This window comes from Molossus molossus, unplaced genomic scaffold (genome assembly GCF_014108415.1).
Source record: "Molossus molossus isolate mMolMol1 unplaced genomic scaffold, mMolMol1.p scaffold_m16_p_33, whole genome shotgun sequence".
NCBI lineage: Eukaryota > Metazoa > Chordata > Mammalia > Chiroptera > Molossidae > Molossus > Molossus molossus.
This window is the reverse complement of record NW_023425370.1, coordinates 889,848-916,960: the sequence shown is the minus strand read 5'-3', so window position 1 is coordinate 916,960 and position 27,113 is coordinate 889,848. Positions and strand designations below refer to the sequence as shown.

Sequence of the window (27,113 nt, the reverse complement as noted above, 5' to 3'; positions counted from 1 at the left end):
GACAAAATGATGATGAAGAGGAGAGGTTTCAGCAGCAGGCCCAATGTGGGACCCAAATGGTGATCAAGTTGTGTCTACCGGACAAGCCAGGTCTCCTCCTCCAGCCCACCTGCAGGAGGGGGGAGGCGGGGCAGCAGGAGCCAGACCTGGTGCTCAGCACTGCTGTGGATGACACACCCTGGCACCCACTGGGCAGAGGGCAGTCTGGGTGGACAGCACTCTGCCGCAGCCGGCCCGAGAGGGCCCCAAGGCTAGGTGTGTGGGAGCTGGCGGTGAAAGGTGCTGAGGTCTGGGAGCCCAGGAGGCTGAGGGGCAGAGGGAGCAGGATGTCCGAGCCCGCCCCCCGCAGACCCCGCCCCCGCCGCCCCCCGCAGGTTGTCGGGACGGGTGGGCGGGGCTTCTGGCGGGCTGGGTAGGGAGGAGCCAGGAGGAGCATCTGTCCTCACCCCGCCCCCAAACGAGCCAGGATCGCAGAGGGGACAGAGCTCAGGCCATAATTTATGCTCCCCCGCCTATGCTTTATGGCCTTTTTAATTCGGCTCCTGCTACTATTAATGTAGTTAATGCTGAGATTATATCTATTTTCTGGCGTCAGGCAGTGATTTATTCAAGCCATTTTTCCGGTGGAGGCTCCCACGCTGTTAAATCAAGCGCCTTGCCAATTAAGTGCTGACTTGGGAAGTGGACGCAATCTTAACAGACATCTAACCGCAAATTAAACCGGGGCTCCTTACTCCCGGGAGTGGGCGGGGCAGCCACGGAAACCTTGCTGACTTCGAGGAAAGAGGAAAATAAAACCACTGTGCACCTGCCTGCTGGCTCTCGATTTGGGCCAGAGCCAGGCTCCGCGGGAGCTGGGGGGTCCCACCCGGCAGAGTGACTGCCCTGCCCGCAGAGAGGGTGGCTGGAGGAAGGGCAAGCAGGGCTCACTTGGCCTGTCCACACACTGCAGCCACCTGGGGACAAACATTAAACAGCACACCCCTCAGACATCCTCACGGTTCCGGAGCCGCCTTGCAGCAGCCCTGATCCTGGCCGAGCCCAGAATGGACAGGGAGGAGCCCTGAGGGGTGGGGTGGAGGAAGGCTCACCCACAGTCCCACCTGACAACACGCAGCAGCACATATAGCGGATGAAGGGAGGCGTACAGAAGGAAGGTGGGAGTGAGGAGGGAGGGGTGAAGGTAAATGCCATGGCAGGGGATAGACACCCCCAGGGCCCCACGCCACCTTGGGGGGCCTCCACACCTCACAGGGGCCTCTTGGCCACAGAACCTGTGAATGACACTGGAAAATGGATCCTGGAACAAGGCAGTGGCCAGGCCACCTGAGGCTGGCCAGGGGCCTGAGAGAGCGATCCCCGTGGGAGCCCTCTGCCATGGGACCTCAGCGGCTGAGTCCTCCTCAGCCCGGAGTCCACACAGGGGCCCTGGGCATCTGCAGAGGCCCTGGCCTAGGCCGAGGGGAGGGAGCCCTCAGCCCTGCCTCACTGCCACCCCAAACCAGGACGAGTCCTCAAGAGGTTGCTGACTGTGTGAGGCACCCGGCACTGCTGAGCGGTGAGGTCATTTCATCTCTTCCTATCAGGGGCGTATCTTCAGCTTCATCTGCTCGGCATTGCCAAGGACACCCAAGGCACCAACACAGTCACACGAGGGCCCACGGTGCTGGCCAGGTGTGGCCGGGGACAGGGCTCGACGTGAGGGCAGACCTCCAGGTCTCACGGGGACGCACCGGAGGGGTTCTGGCGAGGCTCCCTCCTCACCAGTCCTGCTGCTTCCAGAGCAATGCTTCTCCCGCAAACCCAAGGGGCAGCCTCTGGTCTGTCAGGAAACACCCCCCTTGGCCGTCTGCCGGCCCACAGGGTGGCCACGCCACGCCCTGTGGTTTTGCCATAGTGGTGGCTGTGCCCAAAAGAAGCCAGACCTGGGTGAGGACACGCCTGCTTGACCCCTCCAACCAGGGCCGGCCTCAGCCACACCAGCTGACTCATAAAGAAGCCATGTGCATGTCACGCAGATCAAGACGCAGTGCACTGCAGGTGGGACAGGCCTGGCCCGGGCGCAGGGTCCCCGTGGGCAGGGGAGCAGGAGGGCCGCGCACTGCAGGCAGCAGGACGGGGGCTGTGCTGAGCCGGAGAGCACAGGGCCCTCGGCACCTGCCCGGCCCAGGGACGGAGGAGAAAGACACAGGTGCCTGAGGCAGCGGCAGAAAAGGCAGAGCAGAGGCTGAAGCACAAGACCAAGGCTCAAGGGCCTGACAGAACTCAGACTCCAGAGACCAGCAGTGCTGGGGGGCTGCCCAGACAGTGGGGACCATCCCCGGCCATGGAGGCAGAGAGCACTGTGACCCCCCACCTTAGCCGTGGCCCTGCCAGGCACCTGCTACCTATAAGCATGACCCGCAGGGACACAGACAGCAGGGATGTGGACACACCAGGCCAGCTCACCATGGGCCCAGAGGGGCAGGGAACCAGCCCTAGTGATAGTCCTGGCCTGAGATGAAACGGATGGGGCTCCAGTGTCTGCCTGCACCCCTCCCCACACTGCCTGCACTCAGTCTCACCACTCAGGCCCCCAGGCCTGCACCCCAGGCCCCGACAGGGAGGAAGCAGCAGCACAAACCCTCCATGGAGGACAACTATCACGGGCCAGAGGCTCAGACTAACGGCACGGCATGTCAGCCTCCACAGCTGCCCACTGTGCCAGTGCCCAAAAGGCTCAGATCTACCCACCTGGGAGCACAGGGGCCATGTGGCACTGGGGTGGCCCAGCTGAGTGCTCAGTCTGACCCTCTTCACACTGAGACCATCCTCCGTCACCGCACAGGGGGGACAGGGACCAAATGAGCAAACAGACCCGGGTACTTGGCTCCCAAGGGCCAGGTGCCATAAAGGAGGGGGGTGACGCCTCCACCTGCTGCCCTCAGCGCCGGGTGTTTGGTTTGAAGTGAGCACAGAGGGCCCTCGGAAACCTCAAAAGGAGGGAGGAGGCAGGGGGCCATCTCGGCCAGTGCACCAGCCAGACCCCGGCACGCAGGGCATTGTCTGCCAGCCAGGGGCTGGGCTCTAAGCTTCTGGACGGGGCTCCAGAGGGAGATCGGGGCCCTTACACTGACAGCCTCGGTGCCCTGGCACGGCTGCCCCCCCAGCTTGCAGACCAAGAGGGGGTGCAGGGGCAAGGCCCCACGTCCCCGCCGAGGAGCACTGGGGGGTCCCTGCTGCCGGGCTGCCAGCGCAAAGGCCGCCTCAGGCAGACAGGGAGATGGATGAAGAGCCCAGGCAGGCTTTGAACCGACTCCCAAATTAAGAGTTGCATCCTCGCTGTCAGGCCCCCGCAGGCAGACGCCGGGCACCTCCCGTGCAGAACGGTGGCGCAGCCCATCCATTAGGATGATGGAGGCAGAGGGGCTGCCACGGCACTCCCTCCTTAATGAGCAGCCGAAGGGATCGGTAAGCATAATCTCACAGGCAGTAATATTTTATATAATCGCCGAGTAGTTTAAATTGAAAACCCCCAACTGAATCAATATTTACTGCATTGAAACGAAATGAATAGTAATAAGTCACTAAGTTCCCTGTCCTGTTTCATAAAATAAAAAATTATAAAAATGAGCACAGCGCATGAGGCTATCACATTAACTTTTACCGCACTTGGGGAGCCGTAACCACCGGTTCCCATAAAACAGGGCTCTCAAAACCCTGCCCAGAGACCTGCCTCAGCACCACTCGGGGTCACCTCAGGGCCCTCCCACCGCCCGGCGCCTACCCTGTCCTCCCTCGCCTCTGGCCAAAGCCTTGGCACCAAGAGCTCAGACACACATGCCTGTCACCCTCAGGTCAAACTCCTCTAAGTTCTTCCCTTATTTCCTCAAAGTCCACCCTGGCAAGGGGACAGGGGCTGACCCTAGACAGATGCTCTTGGCGAACTCCCCGTGGGCAGAGAAAAGGCTGTGCTCTGACCAGGCCGGGCCCTGGGCTGGCGCACAGGCAGGAGCCCACAGGTAGGCTCTCAGAGCCCAGGACAGTCAGGCTCCCCCCAGGCTCCAGGCCCCCAGGCCCGCCTCGGTCTGCAGCGCCCCTGGAGCGCAGCCCCAGGCAAGGGTCCTTGAGTATGTCCTCTGAGCCCGGGGCCAGGCTGGCGGCACGGCAGCCACAGGACACAAGCCCCCCTGGAGGGCCGAGCACCCACCAGCAGACTCCTGGGCAGAAAGCAAGGCCCCACGCAAGCAGGGGAGGCCAACTCAGCACAGGAGGCGGAGGGCACCGCCCTCAACAAGCTACACTTGCTCCTGCCAAAAACAAAAGATAAACTGCCAATTTAAAAGGAGCAGAGGGCCTGAGGGTCTTTCACAGAAGACGACCAGGAATGGCCTTAAACAAGGCATGATGAGCGCTCAACATCACCGGTCACCACAACGAGCTGCCGAGCTGCCGGGCGCAGACAGCCGTGGAAAACGAAGGGCGGACACCACATGCTGTGCTGGGAACGGAAAGGGCGCCAAGGGAACCAAGGCCGGCAGGGAGGGGCAGCTCCACATGAGGCCAGACTACACGCCATGTATCCCTGCTCCCCACTCCCAGGCGTGACCACAGAGGAACCGGGGCAGCAGCCTCCGTCCGTCATCACGCAGAAGCAGCTGCAGGCCCGTGGAGAGGGCGGGCGCAGCCGTGGGCACACACTGGGATGCTGCCCTGGCTGTGGGGCCGCTGCTGGGAGAGGCAGCTGGCTCTGGCCCGGGGGAGGGAAGTGCCAGGTGAGGCAGGGAGCCCTGTGGTGCAGGTGGGGTTGGCTCAGAGAAGGCTGGTGCCCAGTGGAAAGGACCCAGGGCCAGAGCAGGGACAGACCGAGGGTTCAAAATGAATCACGGTGATAACAGAAGAAGCCTGCAGAGTGAACTCAGGACCTGGAGTCCATGTCGTTTCAAACAAAAAATGAGTGTGCAAAGCAGCAGGGGTAGGGGCCGCAGCCTCACAGGGACGAGGCCTGCAGATCACTGGTATCTGGAGTGGGTAAAGCCCACTAAGGAACAGGGGCACACCCAGGCCGGGTGTGCTCCCACAAACACCCCGGCAGAGAAACCCGTGGCCAGGGCAGCCCAGTGGTCAGGCTCACACAGCACCGGGCGAGGTGCCACCACAACTTCCTGCCCACAGATCTGAGTCTTGTCACATGTGAGCCCAGAGACATGGCACAAAGCACCTGCCTCTGCTCTGCAAAGCAGCAGGTCCTGAAAGACAGAGCACAGCTGAGACTGAAGAGGTGGCTGTGACCCCTGAGCCGCGGCAGCCCCCTGATCAGGGCCTCACTCAGTGCCCGGTCCAGGGCACAAGGCCCCAGCCCCTCAAAGACGGCGGTGCACGAGCAGAGAGGGGCTGGGAGAAGCAGTGGGAAGGCTGCACCCAGCCCAGGACGCAGGTGAAGAATCCGGAGCAGGCGTATGCGGCTTCTGCAACTTTCCTGGAAGTGCAAAAAGTCTATCAACACAAAGTTACCCCCAAATAGTTAAATGCTAGAAACTATTAGGACGGGGGCAGACTGACCCCAGGAGCCCAGGACAACTGTCCTCCTTCCACCTCCGGCCCCTGCCCCAGGGCGTCCCTGCCCCTCTTCCAGACACCTCCCCCCTGGCAGCCCCTGCTGCCTGGAAGCCCTCCCTGCGGCTCTGAGGGGTGATCAGCAGCAATGGGCACGGCCCCCACAATGTGCGGACACAGTGGGTGGGAGCAGGCTTCGGTCCCCTCAGACCACAGCCACAGAGCAGGTCTGCCTCGGGAGGGCTGCTGCCCAGCCATGACCACCCGCAGGGGCCCTGGGCAGCTGGGTGTCCCCAGAGTGGGAGCTAGGTCAGGGTTACACATCAGCTGACCGGCACTGCCCAACGTGGGCCGCTCCGCAGGCTCCAGGACCTGGGCAAGCCTCTGCCTCGACCCAGCCTTGCCTGCTGCCCGGGCTTCCGATCTCAGCCTGCACTTCCTCTGCTCGGAGAGCCCCCGCCTGGCGGCTCCCAAGGGCCACTGCAAGACTGCTGGGCCAGGCCACGCAGAGATTCACCCCAAGTTCCTCTGACGCCACAGCCTTCGGGACAGGGAGCAGGCTGCGGGAGCTCCAGCTCCCCTGGCCGGGTCAGGACAGGTCTGGGAACAAGCAGAACACTCCCTGCTATGGACTGATTGGTGTGTCCCCCAAATTCCTGTTTGGATGTGATGATATCTGGACGTGGGGCCTTCGGGAAGTGACTACAGTTAGATGAGGGGGTGAGGGGGGCCCCATGAAGGACTGGGGTCCTAGAGGAAGGGACACAGCTGGAAGGCGGCAGTAGGCAGCGGAAGAGGAACTGACCGAGGGTCCCTGATCCCAGGCTTCCAGCCTCCAGAGCCCTGAGAAACGGACACACTGCTGAAGGCACCAGCCTGCGGTTCGCTCTGGTTTCCGAGCGGCCCCACACTCCTCCAACCAGAGGTGGGCAGGAGGCTGTGCGGACCTGCCTGGGGGCAGGCAGGGAGTGTGGGAACCCTGGCCACCCAGCAGGCCGCTGCCCATCCTCGGGCTGAGTTTGAGTTTCTCTGTAATGAAGCCTCACTTTGGAGAAGCATTTCAGAGCTTCAAACTCACAGCTCAAACCTCACCAAACGGCCCAGAGAGTCTTAAGACGGACTGCACAGACATACAAGTAGAACAGGACACAGTGAGGCAGCCCGGCAGCGGCAGCCCCGACAGCGCCACTCGTAGCCCAAGGAGCAGCCCGAGGCAGCTGCTTCAGCACGGGCTTGCTTATTTCTCACTCTCACGTCAAATGAATTTGGAAAGAAAAAAAAAGCGACAGGCAGTTTAGGGATATAAGTCACACTTCAGCTTCAGTGCAGATTAATGAACTTGTTGGAAACCAGCGAGAACACAGGCAAATCCACAAATCTTACAACAAAAAAATCAAACCCTCGCTCATCATGAGCCTCGGCCCTGGGGGTCCTTCTGTTGCCCCCAGACCCCGTACCTAACAGACCCCTGGTGCAGGCCGGCTCTGGGCAGCAGTGGTCTGGAGCCTCAGTACCCGCCAGGCCTCCCGTGGGACCGTGGTCGGGAGCAGTACGTGGGCTGTCGCATAGCTTCCCACGTGCTGGGCCGAAGCCGACACGGGGCTGAGAGCAGGGTTCTGTCCAACTCAGGGGAGCAAAGCCTCTTCGTGAGGCAGAAACGCACTGGTGCCCTGCACGCCAGGGCCAGGGGAGGACCGCGAGGGAGGGATGAGGCGACAACTCGGAGCACTCAAAGGACCAGGCGTCCCCTGAGAGGGAGGCCGCCAGCTCCCTGGGGGAGGCGAGGGGCCCTGACCCAGGGGAGGCCTCGGGCCAGGAGTGCAGTGGCTCAGTCACCTCCACCGTCTTAAAATGCCGGGCCCCTCGCGGTGCAGGGTCAAGCGTGCTGATGCCCCACACTGTGGGGGTGGGCCATTGCTCAGCAGGTCACCAGCTGCTGGTGCAGGGACGGGCGCTCAGGATGCCTGGCTGCTCCCAGCTGTTCTCCAGTCGGCAGCCGGAGGCTCCACCCCAGCCCCGGTGGCCACCCCACCTGCCCAGGGCCACACAGTGTGCACCACCTGCTGGGGGTCCTGGCTCCCCAGGCCAGCAGCCCCCGCCCACAGGCGCCTCCCCTGCAGTGAGCACGTCTACCCGGTGAGCATCAGCAGGAGAATGGGCCCGGAGCCACCGTCTCAACTCCCGTCTGTGTCGCCTGCCGGCCCCTGCAGGGTGTCCTCCCTCCAAGGGGTACAGATCAGGAGGCCCAAGAAGAGTCCTTAGTGCCCTGGCCCAGGCTGGCAGCCTGGCGGGACAGCCTGCATTGTCCCGTGGCAGCAGCCTGTCCCACACTGGCCTGAGCTCCACCAAGGGTCGCCCCTTCATCTTCTCCTGGGGGCACTGAGGAACCTGCAGCTGCTCAGGGCAGAGGTCAAGGACTTGGCCAAAGCCAGTCGGCCCCAGAGCCTCACCGGGTGAAGCTGACGGCAGCAGGGGGGCACCAGACTGGCCCCTGGCCCCAGAGGCGGCCCTTTCTGCTGCCCCGACAAGCAGAGCCACGGTGCACTGCTGACAGCGCTGGGCAGCTGCGGGCAGCCCCTGCCGAGAGAGCAGCCCTGGCCAGGACACAGGGGACTTTGGCGAAGGAAGTCCAGCCCACTGGCAGCCACTCAGCCCTCGGCACCGGCACCCAAGCCCAGGGGCCAGGCCCCCTCAAGGGTCCAGGGCTCTGTGCTCAGGTTGCATCCCGGGCAGTCAGGGCAGAGGGAGCCCACGGAACACGGCCCACACGTGCCCTTGGTTAGTGCACAGCCATCCCAGGGGGCTTCACCGTGCTTCCTCCCACAGGGAGGTGCTGAGGTCTGAGAGCCAAGCCAAGGCTGCAGGAGCTCCGCCTTCTGGTGCCCAGCACAGCCCTGGGGGCTGCACGGAGCTAGGGCATCCAGACAGCAAGGCAGCAGAGGAGGGAGCGTGGGGGGAGCAGTGGCTATGCCCAGCTGGCAGCTGGGCCTCCCCTGTGGCTGACCCCATCCACCTGACCCAACGTGAACCCTACACACCTGCCTGCACGGCACATGGCCACTCTCTCAGCCCCACCTGCTCTTCGTGGCCAGGCGGCTCTCTGCCCAACAGCCTGGTGCTCTGCTGAAGGCAGGCTGCCTCGGGGGCGCACATGGGTGCCGCCTGCGCCAGGAGCCCTCGCCCCACTGGGCCTGCAACCAGTCCCCAGAGCCCCCGGCAGGCCCCAGCTGCGCCCAGACCCTGACCCTTCCTGTGCTCAGAGGCTGGGAGGAGGCGCCGGATGGTGCCACTCCGACAAGTCGCCCCAGTCCTGGCTGCCCCTCGGGAGGGCAGGCCTGGCCAGCAGGTGGGGTGGGAACACCTACGACAGGAGGGGCGCAGGAGCAAGAACCAGTAAATCTGAAGCTCATTCACGGTGATCTGGGGCTCTTATTAAGTAAATTAATTCCAGTTAATTCAGCTCGATCCCGACTCCCGATCGCAGTGATTTAATGAGGGGCTGCCTCAGGAAAGGCCACCCCACCAGACAGAAGAGCGAAGGAAATTAGACCCACTTCTCACGGTGAGTTAGCATGGAAACAGCAGGTGTAAATTTAACCTTATCGAGAGAGTGAAAATTATCTTCATAAATCTGTAGAAATAGCCCCCAAGGTGCTTATAAATCAATTTAAAACAAAAATATTACAAAAAGTGCAGTAAAATTAGTTTAAAATACACTTCCAGCTATTGTCTCCAGAGAAGCAGGTGGCAAGGCCAAGTTCCCTGTGGCCTAACAGTGAGGGAGGAGGGCAGTGGGCACACGGACTGCGGGGCAGGCTGAGCGCCCACACATCTGCAGAGGCCAGCAGGCCGCCCTCCTCTGCCCACAGCCCAGAGCCAGGCAGCCTGGCGCGAGGCTGGAGGGCTGCTGCCTCCCCTCCCGCCCTTGGCAGTCAACACACTACCAGCAAGCCGGGCCCGCAGGTTCCAAGGGGCTGCTCAGGGCCCAGCCTCTCACCACAACTTGCTCCCCGAGAGACACCTCAGCCCTCCCACGCCAGCTGACAGCGTGCTAATAACAGGAGCGGGCGCGAGTGTGTCCGCGGGCACGTGGCACACAGGCTGGCCATGTGTCTGGGGCAGAAACTGCTGAACAGAAAGACCACCCGCTCCCCAGCCAGCAAACTGGAGACTGAGCACTTCCCAATGCAAGCGCAGTCCCCTTGGCCTCAGCCCGGCTCCGTGGCCTTGGAGCCCACCAGCCCGCCCCGCCCACGGGAGCCCGGACAAGGGCCTCGTACCTGGACAGAGAGCGCCGACGAGTCCGCCAGGAAGACTGGGGCAGGGGACAGGGAGCTGCGTTGAAAGGTGAGGCCTGGGTCTTCTTGACAATGCGGTATCGGGTCTTGATCACTTTGCTGGTGGGAGGGGACCGCAGGGTGTTCAGGTTGGATGCTGCAAAGAAACCCAGACAGTGGGTCAGTGGGTTGGCAGGGATGCCCTCACGCTCCATTCCAGCTCCACCCCATGTGGCACGCCCATGTCTCCAGAAAGCCCAGCACAGGGGCTCCAGGAGAGCTGGACACAGGTCACCAGGACATGAGTGACGTGGGTGGGAAAGCAGCTCGTACCCTCAGCAACATGGCTGAAACCCGGAACTCGGCGCTGGCCCCGACCCCGAGCTACATGGGCAGCAAGGAGGTCCCTCGGGCGGTCCAGGGGGCTGGGGGTGCAAGCGGGTGCCTCCACCACGTGCAGACGCAGACTCCTGTGCTCAGTCACCTGTTCCCCTAACATCTCGCAGGCCGATCCACACGCTTTCCTTCCCGCTTCGTGTTCCACGCAGTTAACGGGGATGTTTTGCCCGAGTCCCTTCCACTTGATAGCTGGCAATTTCTCCACAGCTTCGAGGAACATGTCTAATTGCCGACTTTCATAATATCCGGCTCTAACCGCCCAGAGAGTTAAAGCTGACAGCACAGGACACAGCACCCCGACGCCCTAAGGACGGCGAGGCTGCCTCGGGCTCTTCCTTGTGACCCCAACCTGCCTGCGCGGCGCCTAGGGCTTTGCTCCGAAAGGGGTTCCGGGCAGGACCCTGCACCAGGGGCTCCTCAGGGTCTCTGCCCACAGAGGCGCCCACAGCTAGGCAGCTGCCCAGACAGCCAGCTGTGGGGGGGCATCGGCAGAGACCAGGGCGCGTGCACCAGGCGAGGCCTCCAGGACAGCACGCTCCCAGCCTCACTGCCGGGGCGGCAGCACCAGGGCGAGCCTGTGACCAGTGGGTAGGGACTAGCTGACCCGCAGCTGAAGGCCACCTGATGTCCGGGATGGCCTCAGAGAGGAAGCAGGACAGGCACACAGTGGCGCCAGACCCACAGGTCACTTTGGTTCAGTGCCGCCCTGGCTGTGGTCAGCTACCCTACTCCCCTGAAGGCACAGTCCAACGCTCCATGACCCACACCTGCTCCCCTGGGCACCAAGGAGACAGCCTCCCAGCACCCATGAACCCCTGACGCAGACCCAGAGCCTCTCCATTACCAGCCCACAGGAGCTGGTACTGATCCATGGACAGTGACAGGAACTGTTACTAAACATCATCTCTCAGAGCCTGAGACCAAACAGGCCTCCAGCCCACCGTGGGGCCTCCGCAAGTCAGCACCTGGCCCACCCAGGCCGCGGGGCGCAGGGCGTGCTGAGATCAGAAGGCAGACACCCGCTCCCTCCCTCCGAGGACAGCAGTCAGGGAAGTCGGGGAGGAGAGGGAAGTTCAGCAAAGCCAGTCACTGTGGCATCACCTGGGGTACCTGCTCTTGCTGAGTGAGCGACCAAAGTGAGTCGCTAGCTCTGGGCACCCTGCACACACCGGGGATGTAGGGGACAGCCTGCACACACAGTGGACGTTAATAAAAAATGTCGAACTGGATTTTCAAGGACTTACAAGCAAGAAGATACCAATGAGAACAAGTGACAGCTTGTTCCAGCCGAGCGCTCGCGAGCACAGGAGCTCCTGTGAGCCACGAGCCAGCAGAGCTCGTGACCCCAGCCCTGCTCCCTTGGCCCTCACGGCCTGCCTGCCCACAGGCCTGCCCACAGGCCTGCCCTCGCCGCACACCCGAGGGCCACACCGTCCTGGTTCTACAGCCTGGGCCCCTGGAGGGACACCTCTGCACAGGGTGGGAAGGAGGGCTGGTCCTTGCTGGGGCCAAGTCCCCTCCTCAGCAACCTCATCACCTTCATCCTGAGCACAGGGAGCCCCTGACCGGGCTCAGCTCCACTGCACAACACTGCCTTTCCCTGCCCTGCAACGTGGTCAGGCAGATGCCACCTCCTCCAGGAGGCCCCAGTGCCAACACCCACAGGGCTGGACTTTGCAGCCCGAGAGCTCCTCAGGGCCCAGCTTGCTGCACTCAGGGCCAAGCCGCCGCTTCTCCACCAGCGCACACTGCGGGCCTCCCTCACAGCTTGTCTGTTGTTAGCCCTCGCCCGAGGGTGTTTTCCACTGATTTTCAGAGTGAAAGGCCCTGGCCGGTTCGGCTCAGTGGTTGGAGCGTCGGCCTGTGGTCCAGAGAGACCCGGGTTCGGTTCCCGCTAAGGGCATGTACTTCGGTTGCAGTTTGTCCCCGGCCCTGGTTGGGTTGTGCGGGTGGCAGCCACTCGATGTGTACTTCACGTCGATGTTTCTCTCTCTCTCTCTCTCTGTTTTCCTCTCTCTCCCTCCCACTCTATCTGAACAAAAAATGGAAAAATGTTCTTGGGTGAGGATAAAAAATAAAAATATTCGCGCCCTGGCTGGTTTGGCTCAGCGGTTAGAGCATCAGCCTGCAGATCAGAGTTGAGGGCTCGATCCCCGTCAAGGGCACGTGCCTTGGTGTGGTTCGGTCCCCAGCCGTGGTAGAGGTCCTGCAGGAGGCAGCAGTCGATGTGTCTCTCACATCGATGTCTCTCTCTCCCCCCTCCCATTCTATCTGAAGATAATCGGGAAAGTATCCTCGGATGAGGATTTTTTAAAAAATGTTTGAAAGGCCAGCCTCTTGTCACTTCCCCGCTGTCACCTGTTATCACCCCAGCCCACGCCCCATTCCCACAGGCCACTCGGTCTCTGATGACAGCAGCTCAGCCACGAGTGACGGACGCTCTGTGGCGATGGCCCTGGAGACCCGTGCCAGGGCACAGAGAGCTCGGCAGAGTGGACAGACGGGGGTGGCCCCCTGTCCAGCAGGAGTGAGGGCTCTGAAGACCATGCAGGGACCAGAGCGTCCGGGCCCCGCTCCAGGCCCGCGCAGGAGCCCCCACCCCACCCCACCCCACAGCAGCCCACCAGGCAGTGCTGAGGGTTTGTGTAGATAATCATGTTATTTAGATAGGATGTTGGTTTAATTCCCTTCATTACAGACTCCCAGGGTTGTAATTTTTTTCTCCGCATGATGTATTCCCCGTGGCACATTTCACTCAGATCAAGCCCTTCGCGCCTTTACTGCCGACGAGGCCCGGGCGCCTGTTATCAGGCCCGCACACAGCCCTCCCGCCCCGCCGTGCGGAGGTCAGTTCTAATGACTAATCGATCTCATTAGCTTTCCTAATTAAAAACTTTACTACCGCAGTGGAAGACAAACTACGAAAAACTGCTGGCATCACATCTGAATGGAATATGAGCCCATCCATCAGCAGGGCCCTCGCTCCTGCACACAGCGGCTGCCCAGCCTTTCCTGTTCCCACGCTCCCGGCCTGCGGGCACAGGGGCCTCCTCTGCACCGAGCTCGGGCACAGCTGCTGGGACCAGCAGTCAGGTGGCAGCGCCCAGGCGGTCTGGCTTGGCCCTCAGCATGCACCGCCCTGTGTCCCAGCTGTGGAAGCAGGGAGCTCACCAGGCCCTGAGGTTGGTGCAACACGGGGTGGCAGGGCCCCCCGCACACTGGGAGGATGGCAAAGTCCTGAGCCGTTGGCAGAGGACCAACCCCTCCAATGGTGGGCACACTCTCACTGTTTTACTGTGGAGTGGGAGTCGAGAGGCAGTTCAGATTTTATGGAACTTCGAAGGGAAATAACTAGGATGAAAATGAATTACTAATTTCACAATTCTTTAATGCGTAGTAAGATGAACCCAGAACTGCTAGTCTGTACAAAGAACTGCCTGAGGCCACTGACCAGGAGAGAGTAGGCTGCTCCCCAAACACGCCCCTCGAGCCTGAGGCGGTGGGGAGGGGACAAGTGAGTGTCCCCAGCAGCCATCCACCTGTCTGTCCAGCTCCCCACATGCCGATGGAAACAGGACCACGCAGAGCCTTCCGGACACCCAGAAAGCAAGCCGTGCCCCAGGGGGCACCAGGCCAGTCCCTGAGGGCGAGGGGAGTGGCAGGGCCGGCAGAGGTGCCGGGACCCTCGGGCAGGGCCGTGGCTGGGCTGAGGGCGCAGAGTCAGGGGACGGCCGCAGGGCCGGGGGCTGTCAGCCAGTCCAGCTTTTCCCCTCCGTCCAGTACGATTCAGCTTTCCCCAACCACTGCCCGATCGCTTTCTCTCAACAGCCACCCTGACCCGGTGCATCGCCTCCCCACGGCCCACGCCCTCACCGGCTGCAGACAGCTCTAAGGGCCGCACGAGGCTCAGCCTTTCCGGAAGCCACTTTCATTTCTGGCCATGAACCATCCTCCCTTTCCAGTCACTCGGTCCTGGCTGGCCCATCATCAGCGTCAGTGCCCCAAGCACACAGGATGGGCCCAGGACCTGAGGTCAGGCAGCCTCTCCCGATGACTGAGCTGCACTCCTGGGAAGAGGCCACAGAACTGCAGGCATGGCTCGCGGGAGGCCTTTGGCAGCTGGCACAGCCCCTGCACCCGAAACCCTGAAGCACATCTGAGCCGTGCACAGAGCCCAGGCCTGGCAGGGCTGCAGTGCCGACTGCTGGAGCTGAACTCGTCAGCAGGGCGCTGCTCCCAAGGGCCATGCAGGCACGTGCTGCTCCCGGGCCCGAGGCTCTGCCAGGGGCCCAGCCCCTCCTGGAAGACCCAGCGCACGTGTAGGGCGAGGGCTTGGCCTTCGAACCCTGCTTGGCTCCAGCCTGCCCTCTCTGGACACTGCACGTCCATCAGGGCATTTCTGAACACTGGCCCCATCTGAGATGTCCCCTCGGTGACTACTATGGTCCTAGAGACCGTGAAGCTGGGGGCTGCATTTGGGGGTAAAAAGGGCCCTGGGCTTCAAGGTGAAGGGTGACAGGCCCCAGGAGCCTCCAGGAAGGCGGCGTGGATGCCATTTGCAGGAAGCAGCCGAGAGGCAGGCAGAGTGGGGCGTGGGCTCTGGTGCTCAGTGCAGCAAACGGGGTCCCCAGGAGCGCTCTCCGTGTCCGCGCCCCTCTCCCACCCAGGCTCAGGCCTGCTCCTCCTCGGTCTCCGCGGCAGCCACCACCACCCTAGTGTCCTCACTGCTGACCCTGGGCTGCCCCATCGACCCTGCACCATCCTGCAGCTGCGCCTCCACGACACGTGCAGACACACACGCACCACGTGTGTCACCTGCTCGTGTGGCCTGGCTGTCAGCCTATGACCACCTCCACTCCCAGGTCCTTCAGGTCTGTGCTGAGCTGGGCGGGATGTGTCCAGATGCAGGGCTGGGGACCCCAGATGCCACTCCATCGTGCTGCTGGGAATAAGCCACCAGACTGTCCCTGCAGACCACTGTGCTCAGCCTGCTGCTGCTGCAGCCAGTGTCGGGGCGAGAAGCCACTGCTGTGAGAGCAGGCTGGTGTGGACGCCCGCGGGGCAGGCTGTGCTCTGGCCGGAGGGAAGAGGGGGTCTGTGCCCTTCTAGGGGAGGCACTCCCACGGACTGCTGCCTCTGCAGCCCAGGGGCAGCCAAACTTCCAGAGGGAACACAGCGCTCTGCCCAGATCTGTGACCAACTGCGTGAGCTGCTTGCTAAGGAGGCCGGCAGTGTGGACAGAGCACCTCCCAGAGGGGCATTCCCTAAAGATTCTGGGCTCCTTAGGGAGACACCCGGCCTGCTGCTGCCCCAGACTTAGTGGTTGAGGAGGCCTGGACCGCCTGCTGCTCCCGGGGACCCAGGCCAGGCCCTTCCCAGGGCCCCTGGCTGACAGACCAGAGGGGAGCCCAGCCTCACCCCCACCTCACACTCGGTGTATCACGCTCACTCTCCCGCAGGTGACTCGTGGACCTCCTGCCCTGCAAGGCGGGCCCTGGGGGACGTGGGAACCCGCCGCTGCCTGCCGGGAAGCAGTGGGAGCAGGCACCATAGGAGGCTGGGTCACCCCAGGCCTCCAGACCGCTCCACTGTTTGCAGAGGAGGACCCAGGGAGGGTTGGCGCTGACCAACTCTGGCAGAACATCCTTGTTGGGAGAAGTGGGGCGTCCCTGTCCCTTACCCCACACAGAACCATGGTGCCTGCTTCACGGCACAGCCAGCAGTGCTCAGCGGCTCCTCCGTGCACAGATGGGAGGCGGAGGCCCAGAGAAGGAAAGTGATTGCCCACCATGCCCAGGAAGACAGCCCAGGCTGGGCCAGGCGGGGCTACTCCAAGGGGCATCTGCTTTGGAGTCTCGGGGAGAATGGAGAAGGCCTCCACGCCCACTGACACCTGCCTGGACAGCACCAAGAAAGCCACGCCACTGCCGGCCCAGACTGCTAGACACGCACCGCAGACCTCTGGTCCCCGCAGGGAGGGGTTCTGGCTGTGCTCTCACACAGGTGCCCTGTTCAGCGGGCCCAGCCCAGCTGCAGGTGGGCGGAGCCGGCAGGCGACAGGGCTGGGCCTTTCTGCTCCCACCGACAGGAACACACTACAGTGTTAGAGCACAGCCCCGCCCAGGACAGTTACTCCTGCGCCTGCAGGGCGTCCATTTCTCCAAATGAGCCGGGTGCAGCCCAGGCAGGCGGCTCTGCGTGTCCACCCAGCGCTGACACGGTGGGAGCTGCCAGGGACCGCGCTCTAACAAGCCTCAGACGTGGGATGACTGGAATCGCAAAGTATGAATTTTTATGAGTCTAATAAATCACTCCCCTTTTCCTGTGCTTGCTTGATGGTCCCCAGCACTTCAAACGCTGGGAAAGCCCTGCTGCAGCAGGGGCCTCAGCCCTGGCGTCTGCTGGCCCGCGGGGCGCAGGCACACAGCTCCCCGGGGTGCAGGAGGGCTCCAGGCCCTCAGAGGACAAGGGTTCTGCTGGCCCGCGGGGCGCAGGCACACAGCTCCCCGGGGGTGCAGGAGGGCTCCAGGCCCTCAGAGGACAAGGGTTGTGCTGGCCCGCGGGGCGCAGGCACACAGCTCCCCGGGGGTGCAGGAGGGCTCCAGGCCCTCAGAGGACAAGGGTTCTGCTGGCCCGCGGGGCGCAGGCACACAGCTCCCCCGGGGGTGCAGGAGGGCTCCAGGCCCTCAGAGGACAAGGTTCTGCTGGCCCGCGGGGCGCAGGCACACAGCTCCCCCGGGGGTGCAGGAGGGCTCCAGGCCCTCAGGGGACAAGGGTTCTGCTGGCCCGCGGGGCGCAGGCACACAGCTCCCCGGGGGGGTGCAGGAGGTTCTGCTCGCAGGCACACAGCTCCCCGGGGGGTGCAGGAGGGCTCCAGGCCCTCAGGGGACAAGGGTTCTGCTGGCCCGCGGGGCGCAGGCACACAGCTCCCCGGGGGTGCAGGAGGGCTCCAGGCCCTCAGAGGACAAGGGTTCTGCTGGCCCGCGGGGCGCAGGCACACAGCTCCCCGGGGGTGCAGGAGGGCTCCAGGCCCTCAGGGGACAAGGGTTCTGCTGGCCCGCGGGGCGCAGGCACACAGCTCCCCCGGGGGTGCAGGAGGGCTCCAGGCCCTCAGAGGACAAGGGTTCTGCTGGCCCGCGGGGCGCAGGCACACAGCTCCCCGGGGGTGCAGGAGGGCTCCAGGCCCTCAGAGGACAAGGGTTCTGCTGGCCCGCGGGGCACAGGCACACAGCTCCCCCGGGGGTGCAGGAGGGCTCCAGGCCCTCAGGGGACAAGGGCTTTGACTGGTGTCACAGCCCAGGCCCATCCCCAGGGCCCTCCAGGAGCCAGTCCACACACCCTGGAGAGGACGAGGGCAGCAGCCTGCCCGGTCCCTGGGCCTCACGCCTGCACGTCAGGAGCACAGGATGGGCTCCATTCGCTGGTTCTCCCGCCTGAAGCCCAGAAGCCCGAAGGCACTCACCACGGGCATTCCTACAGCAAGTCGTGGGATCCAGGGATGGGCCTCTGACAAACGTGTACCAATCATCAAATCGCAGCAGCAGCCCGACAGGGCCATGCGTCACCTGAGCAGCCTCTAGCACTGCGGGCTGAGGAGCGTGGGCAGCTCAGTGATGACAAACAACCGTTGTCAGCCGCCAGTCCCGTGGCGGCCGTGTTCTCTGCTGTCCCACACTACCTGGTGTTTAATGACAACACTGTCAGCCAAGACGCAGCGCCAACACCGCGGACTGTCAGGGCCTATTAGAGGAAAGATTGAGACCCTGCTCTTCTTGAACTCACTCAAGCAACACGAGCGCTAGTTCCTGTAATTGCTGAGCGGGGCTGTCGATCGCACGCCAGTGCCGACCTGGCTGTATGAAGGGGCCCTGACAGTCGCTATAGATTGTGGGTGATGGGTTCCCCGCCCCTCTGCACCACTGCTCTACAGGACACAAGAGGGAAGAGAGCACCCCACCTGCCTCACCCCAGTTGTTAGACCCAGGAAGCAGGGAACCCCAGCACATCCCCAGGCTCAGAAGGTGTACCCCAAAGGCAGAGGTGACAGTCTGGCAGGAAGCTAGGGTGACCCAGGTGGAGCATGCAGTAGCAAGAGATGGACACAGCGCCAGGCCGTGCTCTCCCAAGGGCAGGAGATCGGTGCCATGCGGACAGCCTACTCTCCCGGGGCCTCTTTCAGAGAAGGGGCAAGGCCAGGACCATGCCAGTGAGCAGGACCCACACTGTTGCCCCATCCTCCTGCCCTGCGGCCACCAGCCCGCATGGGCCCCTGGGCCAGAGGCACCAGAAGAGCTGGGCCTGGGGCCCATCATGGAGGCTGGTGCCCCTTCCTGCCGGGCCTGGGAGGCAGACACGCAGGCGAGCCAGCAGTAACTGGACACTCAAGGACTAGGTAGGGGCTGCTGGATTTATGGTCATTGTGTGTGACTATAGATTTCCTCTGCAAACTCCATCAATTCTACGCATTTAAACATGATCTTCGCATTGGAAAGTGACCTGCGTGAGCAACGAGAGCTCCAGGCCACACAGGGCGCCGTCCTGGGGGCTCCAGCAGGGCCCGGCTGAGCTGTGGGCCTTCCTGGCTCCTCCCAGCCTACTCCCTGCCAGCCTGGGCTCCACTAGGAAAAGGTGCCAGCCTCCTGCTGGGAGCAAGGGCCTCTGACCGTCACTGTCCACAATCCTGGGGGAGCCACTACCTCCTCCCATCGTCAGAGAAAGGGAACAAGGACGCAGGAGGCCCATGAAGAGCACAGGGCCCCAGGAACATAGGCACCGTCCCAAGGGTCACAGCATCCCCCTAGAAGCTCCAACAGCTGAAGAGGAGCAGCCCCTCTGCAGGGCGACACAAGGCCCTGCCCTCCTAGGGCAGCTGAACCCACAGCCCTCACATCCTGCCCTCAGCCCTTCCTGAGGGCTCTGCCCCCTACCCCATCCTCAGTCCCTCCTGCACAGACCTGCTCAGCAGGACCAGCCTGTTGGCAGTGAGCAGCCTGGCCGTGAGATGGAGGGAGAGCGGAGCCGCAGCCCTCCTGGTGCCCACAGGCCGCCCAGCGCAGAGCCCGCCACAGGGCACAGCCCACCCCCTTGAGGCTATGCTCAGGCTGGCCCCCAGCAGCCTGCTGGAGCATCCTCACTGCTGGGGTCCACACTCCCCACACTGTCTTCCCAGGGCTGCACATCTTGAGTGAAGGTGATGTCATCCAGCCATGACTCCACCTACAATGAGGGCCACTCAACACAAAATAACCAGTCATCAGCAAATCAGATTTGACCCAAAACTAAGATGAAAAACCCAAATAATAGAATGGACAGGGCCTGGCCCATGTGGCTCAATGGTTGAGCGTCAACCCATGCAGCAAGAGGTCGCTGGTTTAATTCCTGGTCAAGGCACGTGCCCAGGTTTCAGGCTCAATCCCCAGGGGACTGCGTGTAGGAGGCGGCCTATTGATATTTCTCTCTCACATCAACGTTTCTATCTCTTTCTCCCTTCCTCTCTAAAAGCAATAAAATATATATATATATATTTATTTATTTTTTTATCCTCACCTGAGAACATCTTTGCATTTATCCTCAGACAGAGCAGGAGGGAGGAAGAGGAGAGAGAGAGAGAAACACCGATGTGAGAGACACATCGACGCTGCCACCCACACGACCCCAAGCGGAGCCGGGGACAAACTGCAACTGAGGTACATGCCCCTAGCGGGAACAAAACCCAGGTCTCTCTGGGCTGAGGGCCAATGCTCCAACTGCTGAGCCAAACTAGCCAGGGCAAGAAAATTTTTTTTTTTTAAATAGAATGAACAGGGATTCCGATAACTAAGTGGATATATCTGGTGCTTAAAGACAAGATTGAAAATTTTGGCAGGGACCTAGAAACTACTTAAAAAGACAAATGGAGACCCTGGCTGGGTGGCTCAGTTGATTAAAGCATCATCCCGATACGCCAAGGTTATGGGTTCAATCTCTGGTCAAGACACATACAGGAATCAACCAGTGAATACATAAATAAGTGGAACAACAAACTGGTATTTCTCTCTCGCCCTTCCTCTTTCTCTAAAATCCGTCAATCAATATAAAAAGACAAATGAAAATTGCAGAATTTAAAAATAACTGAAACCAAGGCCTCAGCGAATGGGCTTAGCGTATTACGATGAAGCTGAACAGTCGATAAGCAAACTAGAAATAGGTTGGAAGAAGCCGTCCAGATTTGAGCACCAAGAGAAAAAGTTACGGAAGACAGAAAAGAGCACAGGGAGCACCCACACGCGATGAGAGCGTGTCCTGCGCGCGAGCTCCCAGAGGCAGCACCGAGAGGCAGCACCATGCTCAGGGTCTTCCGACGTGGCGAAGACCATCAAGCCACAGCTTCAGGAAATGTCACCAATGCAGCAGGACAAAGCCACAGCAGAGGGGACGCCACCCACGGGGGAAGGACGGCAGGTCTGAGCCGCGCAGCTGAGCTCAGGCTGAAGGACATCCTGCAGCCCAAGGCTTCTCACTCTTCAGGGACTGGGGCAAACACAAGGGTCGCTCAGATACGCCGACCCGCAACATCGCAGGCAGCATTAGGAGGCGTTCTTCGGGCAGAAAGACAGGGAGGGAGGCAGGGAGACAGAACACACAGCTGAGCCCCAGCAAGAGCAGACTGTGAAATGCTCTGAGCACCCCGTACACGGAGACCTCGTCGTGGCGGTGCGGCAGATGGGGAGAGCAGACTCTCGGACCTGGGGCTCCTCGTACCACCTGTACCACCTGGGAGGTGATCGGACAGTCACCTCTAAGTATCGTCAAGTGAGGAATGCGCACTCTGACCGCTGGAAAACCACAAGAATAAAAGTACATCCAGTGAACTAACCAAGGAGTCATGGGATAAAAAGTATACATTCAACAGAAGGAAAACAGGAGAGGAAAAAACAGAATCGGCAGAATGAAGCAGCAGCAGATAGCGAGACGGGTTTCACACCCGGCACCTTGGCAGTTACACGGTGAACAGAAACGCTCTCCTCCTCGATTCCAGACTGCACGGCATGCAGAAACCCGTGCTGGCTGCACAGAAAGCAGAAAGGCTGGGGCAACGCGAGCTGTCACGCACCCGCCCAGACCACGCACGCACACCCTGCAACACTCGCTCTGCTTGTCTCGGAGAAAGGAGACTTTAAGGCAAGAATCATTCCTAGAAACAAAAAAGGACATTTCTTAACATTAAGAGATTCAGTCCACCACGAAGATGTAACAATTCTCAACTGTTCTGTACACAGCAAAGCAACCTCCAACTAGTCAGTGCAGAAATGACCACTGGAGAAGTGGACGGTCACGGCACAGTGAGACAGAGCACATCTCTCGGTGCCCATGGAAAACACAGGGAAGGTCTGAGACCAGGGCTGACAGTTCACCCTCTAGAGCCCCACACCCGATGGCAGGAGCCCCGCCCTCCTCAGCACACACAGGGGTGACCTGGCCTGGCAGACCTCGCAGGACTGACACCACACCGCTGTGCACACACTGGGGTTCAGCTAGAACACAAGAAATAAAAATAACTTCGAATCCCACAGCTTTGGAAATGAAACAATTTCCTTCTAAATAACCCATGGGTCAAAGAAAAAGTCAAAAGAAACCAAAACAATGGGAGGAAAACAGAAATAACTAACCTGCGAAATACAACTCTGCTTAGAGGGATCTTATACCCTCACAACTACCTACTCTCGGAAAACGAAAGACTAAGGCGCTGTCCCACCACCTGGTCCTCATGTCCGTCTGCTCTCAGGCCCACTAGCCCATGGGCAGCTCAGACCATGAACAGCAGCCCCTCTCCCGACTTGCTGCCCCCTTAGGGCCCAGAGCCAAGGACGTGTGCCAGTCATCCCTGCGGCTTTGCAGCCCCTCTGTCCACTGCCTCGTCCTTCACAATCCCAGGGGACAGTAGAGTGTGGGGACAGCAGCCTGAGCCAAACCCAGATAATGACCCCACCTAGCACCCCACCCCCTTTTGTCTTTGGTACATGCCCCTAATGGGAACTAAGCCTGGAACTCTGGTCTGCAGGCTGAGGCTCCAACTGCCGGGCCAACCCTGCCGCGCAGCACCTCCCCCGTCGGAGACAAGAAGTGAGGAGGCCAAGGAAAGGAAGCTCGGAAGGAGAACTGCGTAGAGCCCCCTGCAAGGGCCTTGCCCCCAAGCCTGCCGCCAGGTAGCAGGACAGACAGGGCGGCCCTGGTCTCAGTCTCGGGGCCTGGGATTCACAGACCCCAAGCCCTCCCACAGCAAGTGTGCCCCAGTCCTTGAGACAGAGGTGTCAGCAGCCCCAAGGGCAGAGGAGGAAACAAGCCGAGGGCGATGACCTGCTTAGCCACCAGCCCCTGCCTGCATGCCCAGTCCCCTCAGCACCGCCCAGCCTGGGACACCCTGCTGAGCTGGCACTCAGGCCGCTGCGTCCTGGTCCTGTGAGCTCTACAAGGGACACGCCCACTTAGCTCCCGGACGCCCCGCTAGGATGCCATCACCCAGGACCAGATGCGGCAGCCTTCAGCCTGTACCAGATTCTCGCCTAGGGAGGGCCAGGATTCGTGCCCTCCTGGGCTGCCACCTCGACATCGGGACGTCGTCAGACACGCGGCGCCCATGCCTGCCGCTCCCACCTGTCCCACCTCAGTGCCGACCTCCGTGTCTCCCGCGCTGGCAGGAGGCCTGGTGACTGCACGGCCCCGCAGGAGTGGCTCGGCAGGCCACACTCAGGTGCAGATGGCTGCCCCCCCTCACTCTCCACCTTTGGGAAGGTCACCGGGGTGCAGGGTGTGGAACAGCACCACTCAGCAAACAGCATGGCTCCGTGCCCTCCCTCGGCCGCCTCCCAGAGCCCAGCGCCCAGCGCCCAGCACCGCGAGCAGCACTGATGGTGCTGACAGTGCTGCAGTCTGGGCCGGCACCTCCCAGGGCAGCACCACAGGGACAGCCCGCGAGGGGTGGGTGACAGGGAGCCTGGCAGCCGAGGAGGAAGGTGGAGCAGGAAGGTGGCCCAGAGGCTGCAGAAGCAGCATTATGGTTAGCTGACTTCGGGCCTCCTGCCCGGGCGGTCACTCTCAGCGTCCCTGCCCCTTCATTCCAGGACTCCAGGTGAAGGGAAACCACACCTGCTCCAACACCTGCCCTGACCCTATTGGTACTCACTGTGCACTCTGTCAGAAGCCCCCGCCCTGCCCCAACCCCATCCCAAGGTTCCGCCACCCTCTGGCCCTCAGGAAGCCCTGCCCAGCCTGGCACCACCTCCCGCCAGCTGGCCAGTCTGTCTGTCTTCTCTCTGCCATCATGAGTCGCATCTGTGCTGGCGTCATCCCTTTTTGTCCCGAGGCTGTTGGGGGGGCCTCCCAGGCTGGCCCATTGGCCACATGCCCAGCATAGCACCTAGGGCTTGCTGACATTCAATGACCGTCAGCTTACCAGGGACAGGGATGGCATAGAGAGGAGTGAGTGGCCAGAACACGAGATGCCCTGTGGGCAGGAAGCACAGCAGGGCTACTTCGTCCCCACGGCCCTCCCTTCCCCAGCCCGCCTGCCAGCCCTGCACTGGGCAGGAGACGCCAGGGGAGTCAGCTCTTCCTGCTCACCAGGAACTTGCCCCAGGCACCAGTGGACTAAGATCCACACCCACTGAGGGCCAAGGGGAGAGGCAGGGTGGGTGGGCAAGGAGGCTGGGCTTGACTCCGACGTGTGAAGCCCTGGGCACTCCATCTCCGGCGTTACACAAGGAACAGCCAAGCCATCCCCAACCTGGGACCCAGCCCACAAGAAGGGTGCTCCCAGACTCCTGGGGTGCAAGCTCCAGCCGTCCTGAGAACAGCCCTGCTGCCCAGGCTTCAGGTTCTCCGGTCGTTTCCCCCACCCCTGCTCCGCAGAGGGCAAGGCGGCCCTAGAGGCTGTGACCCTGCCGAGGCTCCACTCGAGCCCGTGTGCACACGATTCCCGCCAAACTGGGGAACAATTACTTGGCGCAGCCACAACCGATGCAGGACCGGAGCCGTGCCCAGTAATTCATGCAAGACCCAGGACTGCGCTGCCGCCTCTCGAGCCCTAGCTCAGCACTTCCTTCTCCCTTCTGCAGGCCGGGCTGCAGACCTAACTGCTGGCTCGCCCCTCGCTCGCTCGCCACAGGAGAAAGCGAGCCCTGCAAGCAGCGTGTGGGGGACCGCAGACCCCGTGCGGCAGCCCCACAGCAGCAGGGAGACGGCCCTCAGCCGGTCACAGGCACGGAGAGGGCGAGGCCGTGCAGCACCAGCCTGGAGCCCTTCCTGGGCTTGCCGGTGCCTCCAGAAACCCGGGACGGGCGCAGGGCGCAGGGCTGCTTCCCAACAACTGTGGGAGAGGACAGGGACGCAGGGGAGAGCCGACCGGCCCGGCCTGCACCCTCCCGCCTGCCCTCTTCCTCAGCTCTGGGGCGGGAGACTGGGGCCAGTGGCCTTGGGCTACCTGCGGAAAGAGAGCTGGCCAGTGCTGTGCTCCCGAGGCGGGCTGGGCAGGCAGACCCCACCACCAGGCTTCTCTGCTCCCACAGTGCTGAGCCCGGGAGTTTGGGCACACAGCCCCTAACAGTCAGTCCACCCAGCAGCCTGCACTCTAAACTGGACCCCTGCTCCCAGTCACCCAAAGCACCCTGGGAAAGCACTAGTGGTGCGAAAACACCTCCTGTCTGTGGAAACCCAGAGCTGGGCTCCCTCTGCCCACGGACGCTCTCACAGCCCTGAGGCCTGCACGGGCCACACACACGGCTGCCCAGGGCCAAGCAGCAGGCTCCTGGCCACCGGACTGCTGCCCGGCCCACTAGGCACACCTGGTCAGAGAGGTGGAGCCTGCTGAGAGGGGTGGGGGCTGGTAGAAGGGCAGCTCTGGTCGGAGGGATGAAAACGGGCCTTCACTGTCGACCACAGCCCTGCCCAGACAGTGGTGAGCAACTTGCCTCCCTCGCCCTCCATGCTGGCTATACTTCTGTGCGGTCTGGGGCTTCATGGGCAGGGCCCCTGGCTCAGGAAGGAGAGGAGGGTGGGCTACCACCACATGTCCACCGTCCTGAGCAGGTGAGGCAATAGGACTCTCCCATCCCAGTAACTTCTGACACCACCACCTACCCCAGGCTTGTCCTTGGCACATGACAGCAAACATTTTCCTCTGGCTGTAGGAATCCTGTGACCTGCTGCCACCATGAAGCCCCATAGTCTGGGGCCCACGGGGCCGGATGGGCTGCCAGGCCCCACGAAGCCGGCAGTATCACTGGCTCTCCCTCCCGGTCTGGGTGCCTGTGAGCTGGGCAGCATGCTCTCTGCATTTGGAGCCAGGCTCAGTGGCACACACCCAGCCTGTCACAGCACTGGGGCCCAGGGTGGCTGGAAGGGGACACCCCGGAGCTGGCCCTGGGCTCCTGGGCCTGCACTGAGGGACAGTCTGTGTGGGCTGCGTGTGCCGTGAGCTCCTCGCTGCAATGACTAACTGCCACAAGCACACAGGTGGTGAACTGCAAACCATGTCTGAGGTCTAGGAGAGGTTTCCTTCTCTGCTGCCTCCTCCAGCCTCTGTCTGCCCTGAGGCAGACCACACGGGTCTCTCCAGCCGCAATGTGGGAGCCCTGCCCGTCAGCAAATGTGCTCCCCGGGCCCCTTCTCAGGTGTCCTGCTCGATCCCCCACCTGCCAATGGCCTGTCCCCAGGACAAAAGGGAAGCAAGGCAGGCAAGAGGCATGCTGACTGCAGAGTGGAGACCCCAGGCCCTCAGCTCCCTCAGCACGTGGTGACCCCAGGGCCCTCGCCCTGCACCCCAGCCAAAGTCTGACTCTGATCCCAAAGAACCAGGCCCTTCGGAAGGCAGGGGAGCAGGGAGGGGAGTGAGGGGACAGAGCAGGGGAACCAAGGAGTTAGGCTGGAACCTTCACAACTCAGTCCCCAGGGCGCCGCGGCCCCAGCCTGCTGAACAATGCAGTTTTGAATTCAATTAAAGCGATTATCTGTTGTGCCAAATACACTGTGTACAGCATATATCCTGCGGCACGCCGCACCTCCGGGCTCATCATCCCCTAACTGTTTCCTCCTGTTTATGCGCTCTCAAATTAAATTGCTGATAATATGCGCCAAAATAAAAAATGAGCGCACCTTGTCCCAGGAAAATTGATTCTCCTTCTCCCTGAACCGGCGATCACCAGGTTTTATATACTCTGTTCCTGGTGATCATTAGTAATTCAATTTTCTTTTTATTAGCCCCTTATCTGCTGAGCAATACAGTGGCAGAGCTGACCTCTTTCGCACGGGTAAATGTTTAAAATCTTTTCCCTGATTAATTTTGCCAGTTAAGAAAAAGAGGAGAAATGGCCCGGCTCTTAGCCATCACAATGAATAAAGCTTAATGTTGATTGTGATGGAATTTCTAATGCCAGGGAAATTGATTGAACGCGGCAATTACACTGCAACAGTAACTCAAGGGAGATGGGATCGCCTTCTCCTGGCCACAGCCTTTTGGTTATTTAAAACAATCCAATTTGCAAGGATAATTATGTATTAGTGTTTTATCTGCCACTTGAAATGAACAGGGGAGTTTTGATACTGGCCCAGCATTAGCAGGTTATTGCTGCAAATTACTTGATATCTGCTTTCTTTCACATAAAGAGAAAATTAGGCAATCAATTACCAGAAAAAGGTGGACTGAAGGATAAGAGGGGCAAGTGCGCCCTCTGCTGACCACCAGGCCACACGGCAGGGCTGAAGTGGGGACGGGGCTGGGCTTCCACCACCAGCAACCCTACCCAGCCCCTTTGCTCTGAAACTCTGGGATGTAGTCCACACTCGCCATGGCATACAGGGTGTGGCAGCCAAAGAAGGCAGGTGGGCAGCCAGCTCCCTGCAGCCTGTCCTCCTCACCTCCTCCTGTGG

The 27,113-nt window shown here is 61.5% G+C and overlaps 1 protein-coding gene across 1 annotated transcript in view; it reads right to left on the bottom strand.

Moving 5' to 3' along the window:
- The window catches only part of ZC3H3 (zinc finger CCCH-type containing 3), a 57,166-nt gene that overhangs the window by 25,376 nt on the left and 4,677 nt on the right, over positions 1 to 27,113 (bottom strand). The window contains exon 4 of the mRNA XM_036281242.1: positions 9,816 to 9,969. Within this exon, the coding sequence (XP_036137135.1) occupies positions 9,816 to 9,969 (154 nt within the window). The remainder of the gene's footprint in view (positions 1 to 9,815; positions 9,970 to 27,113) is intronic.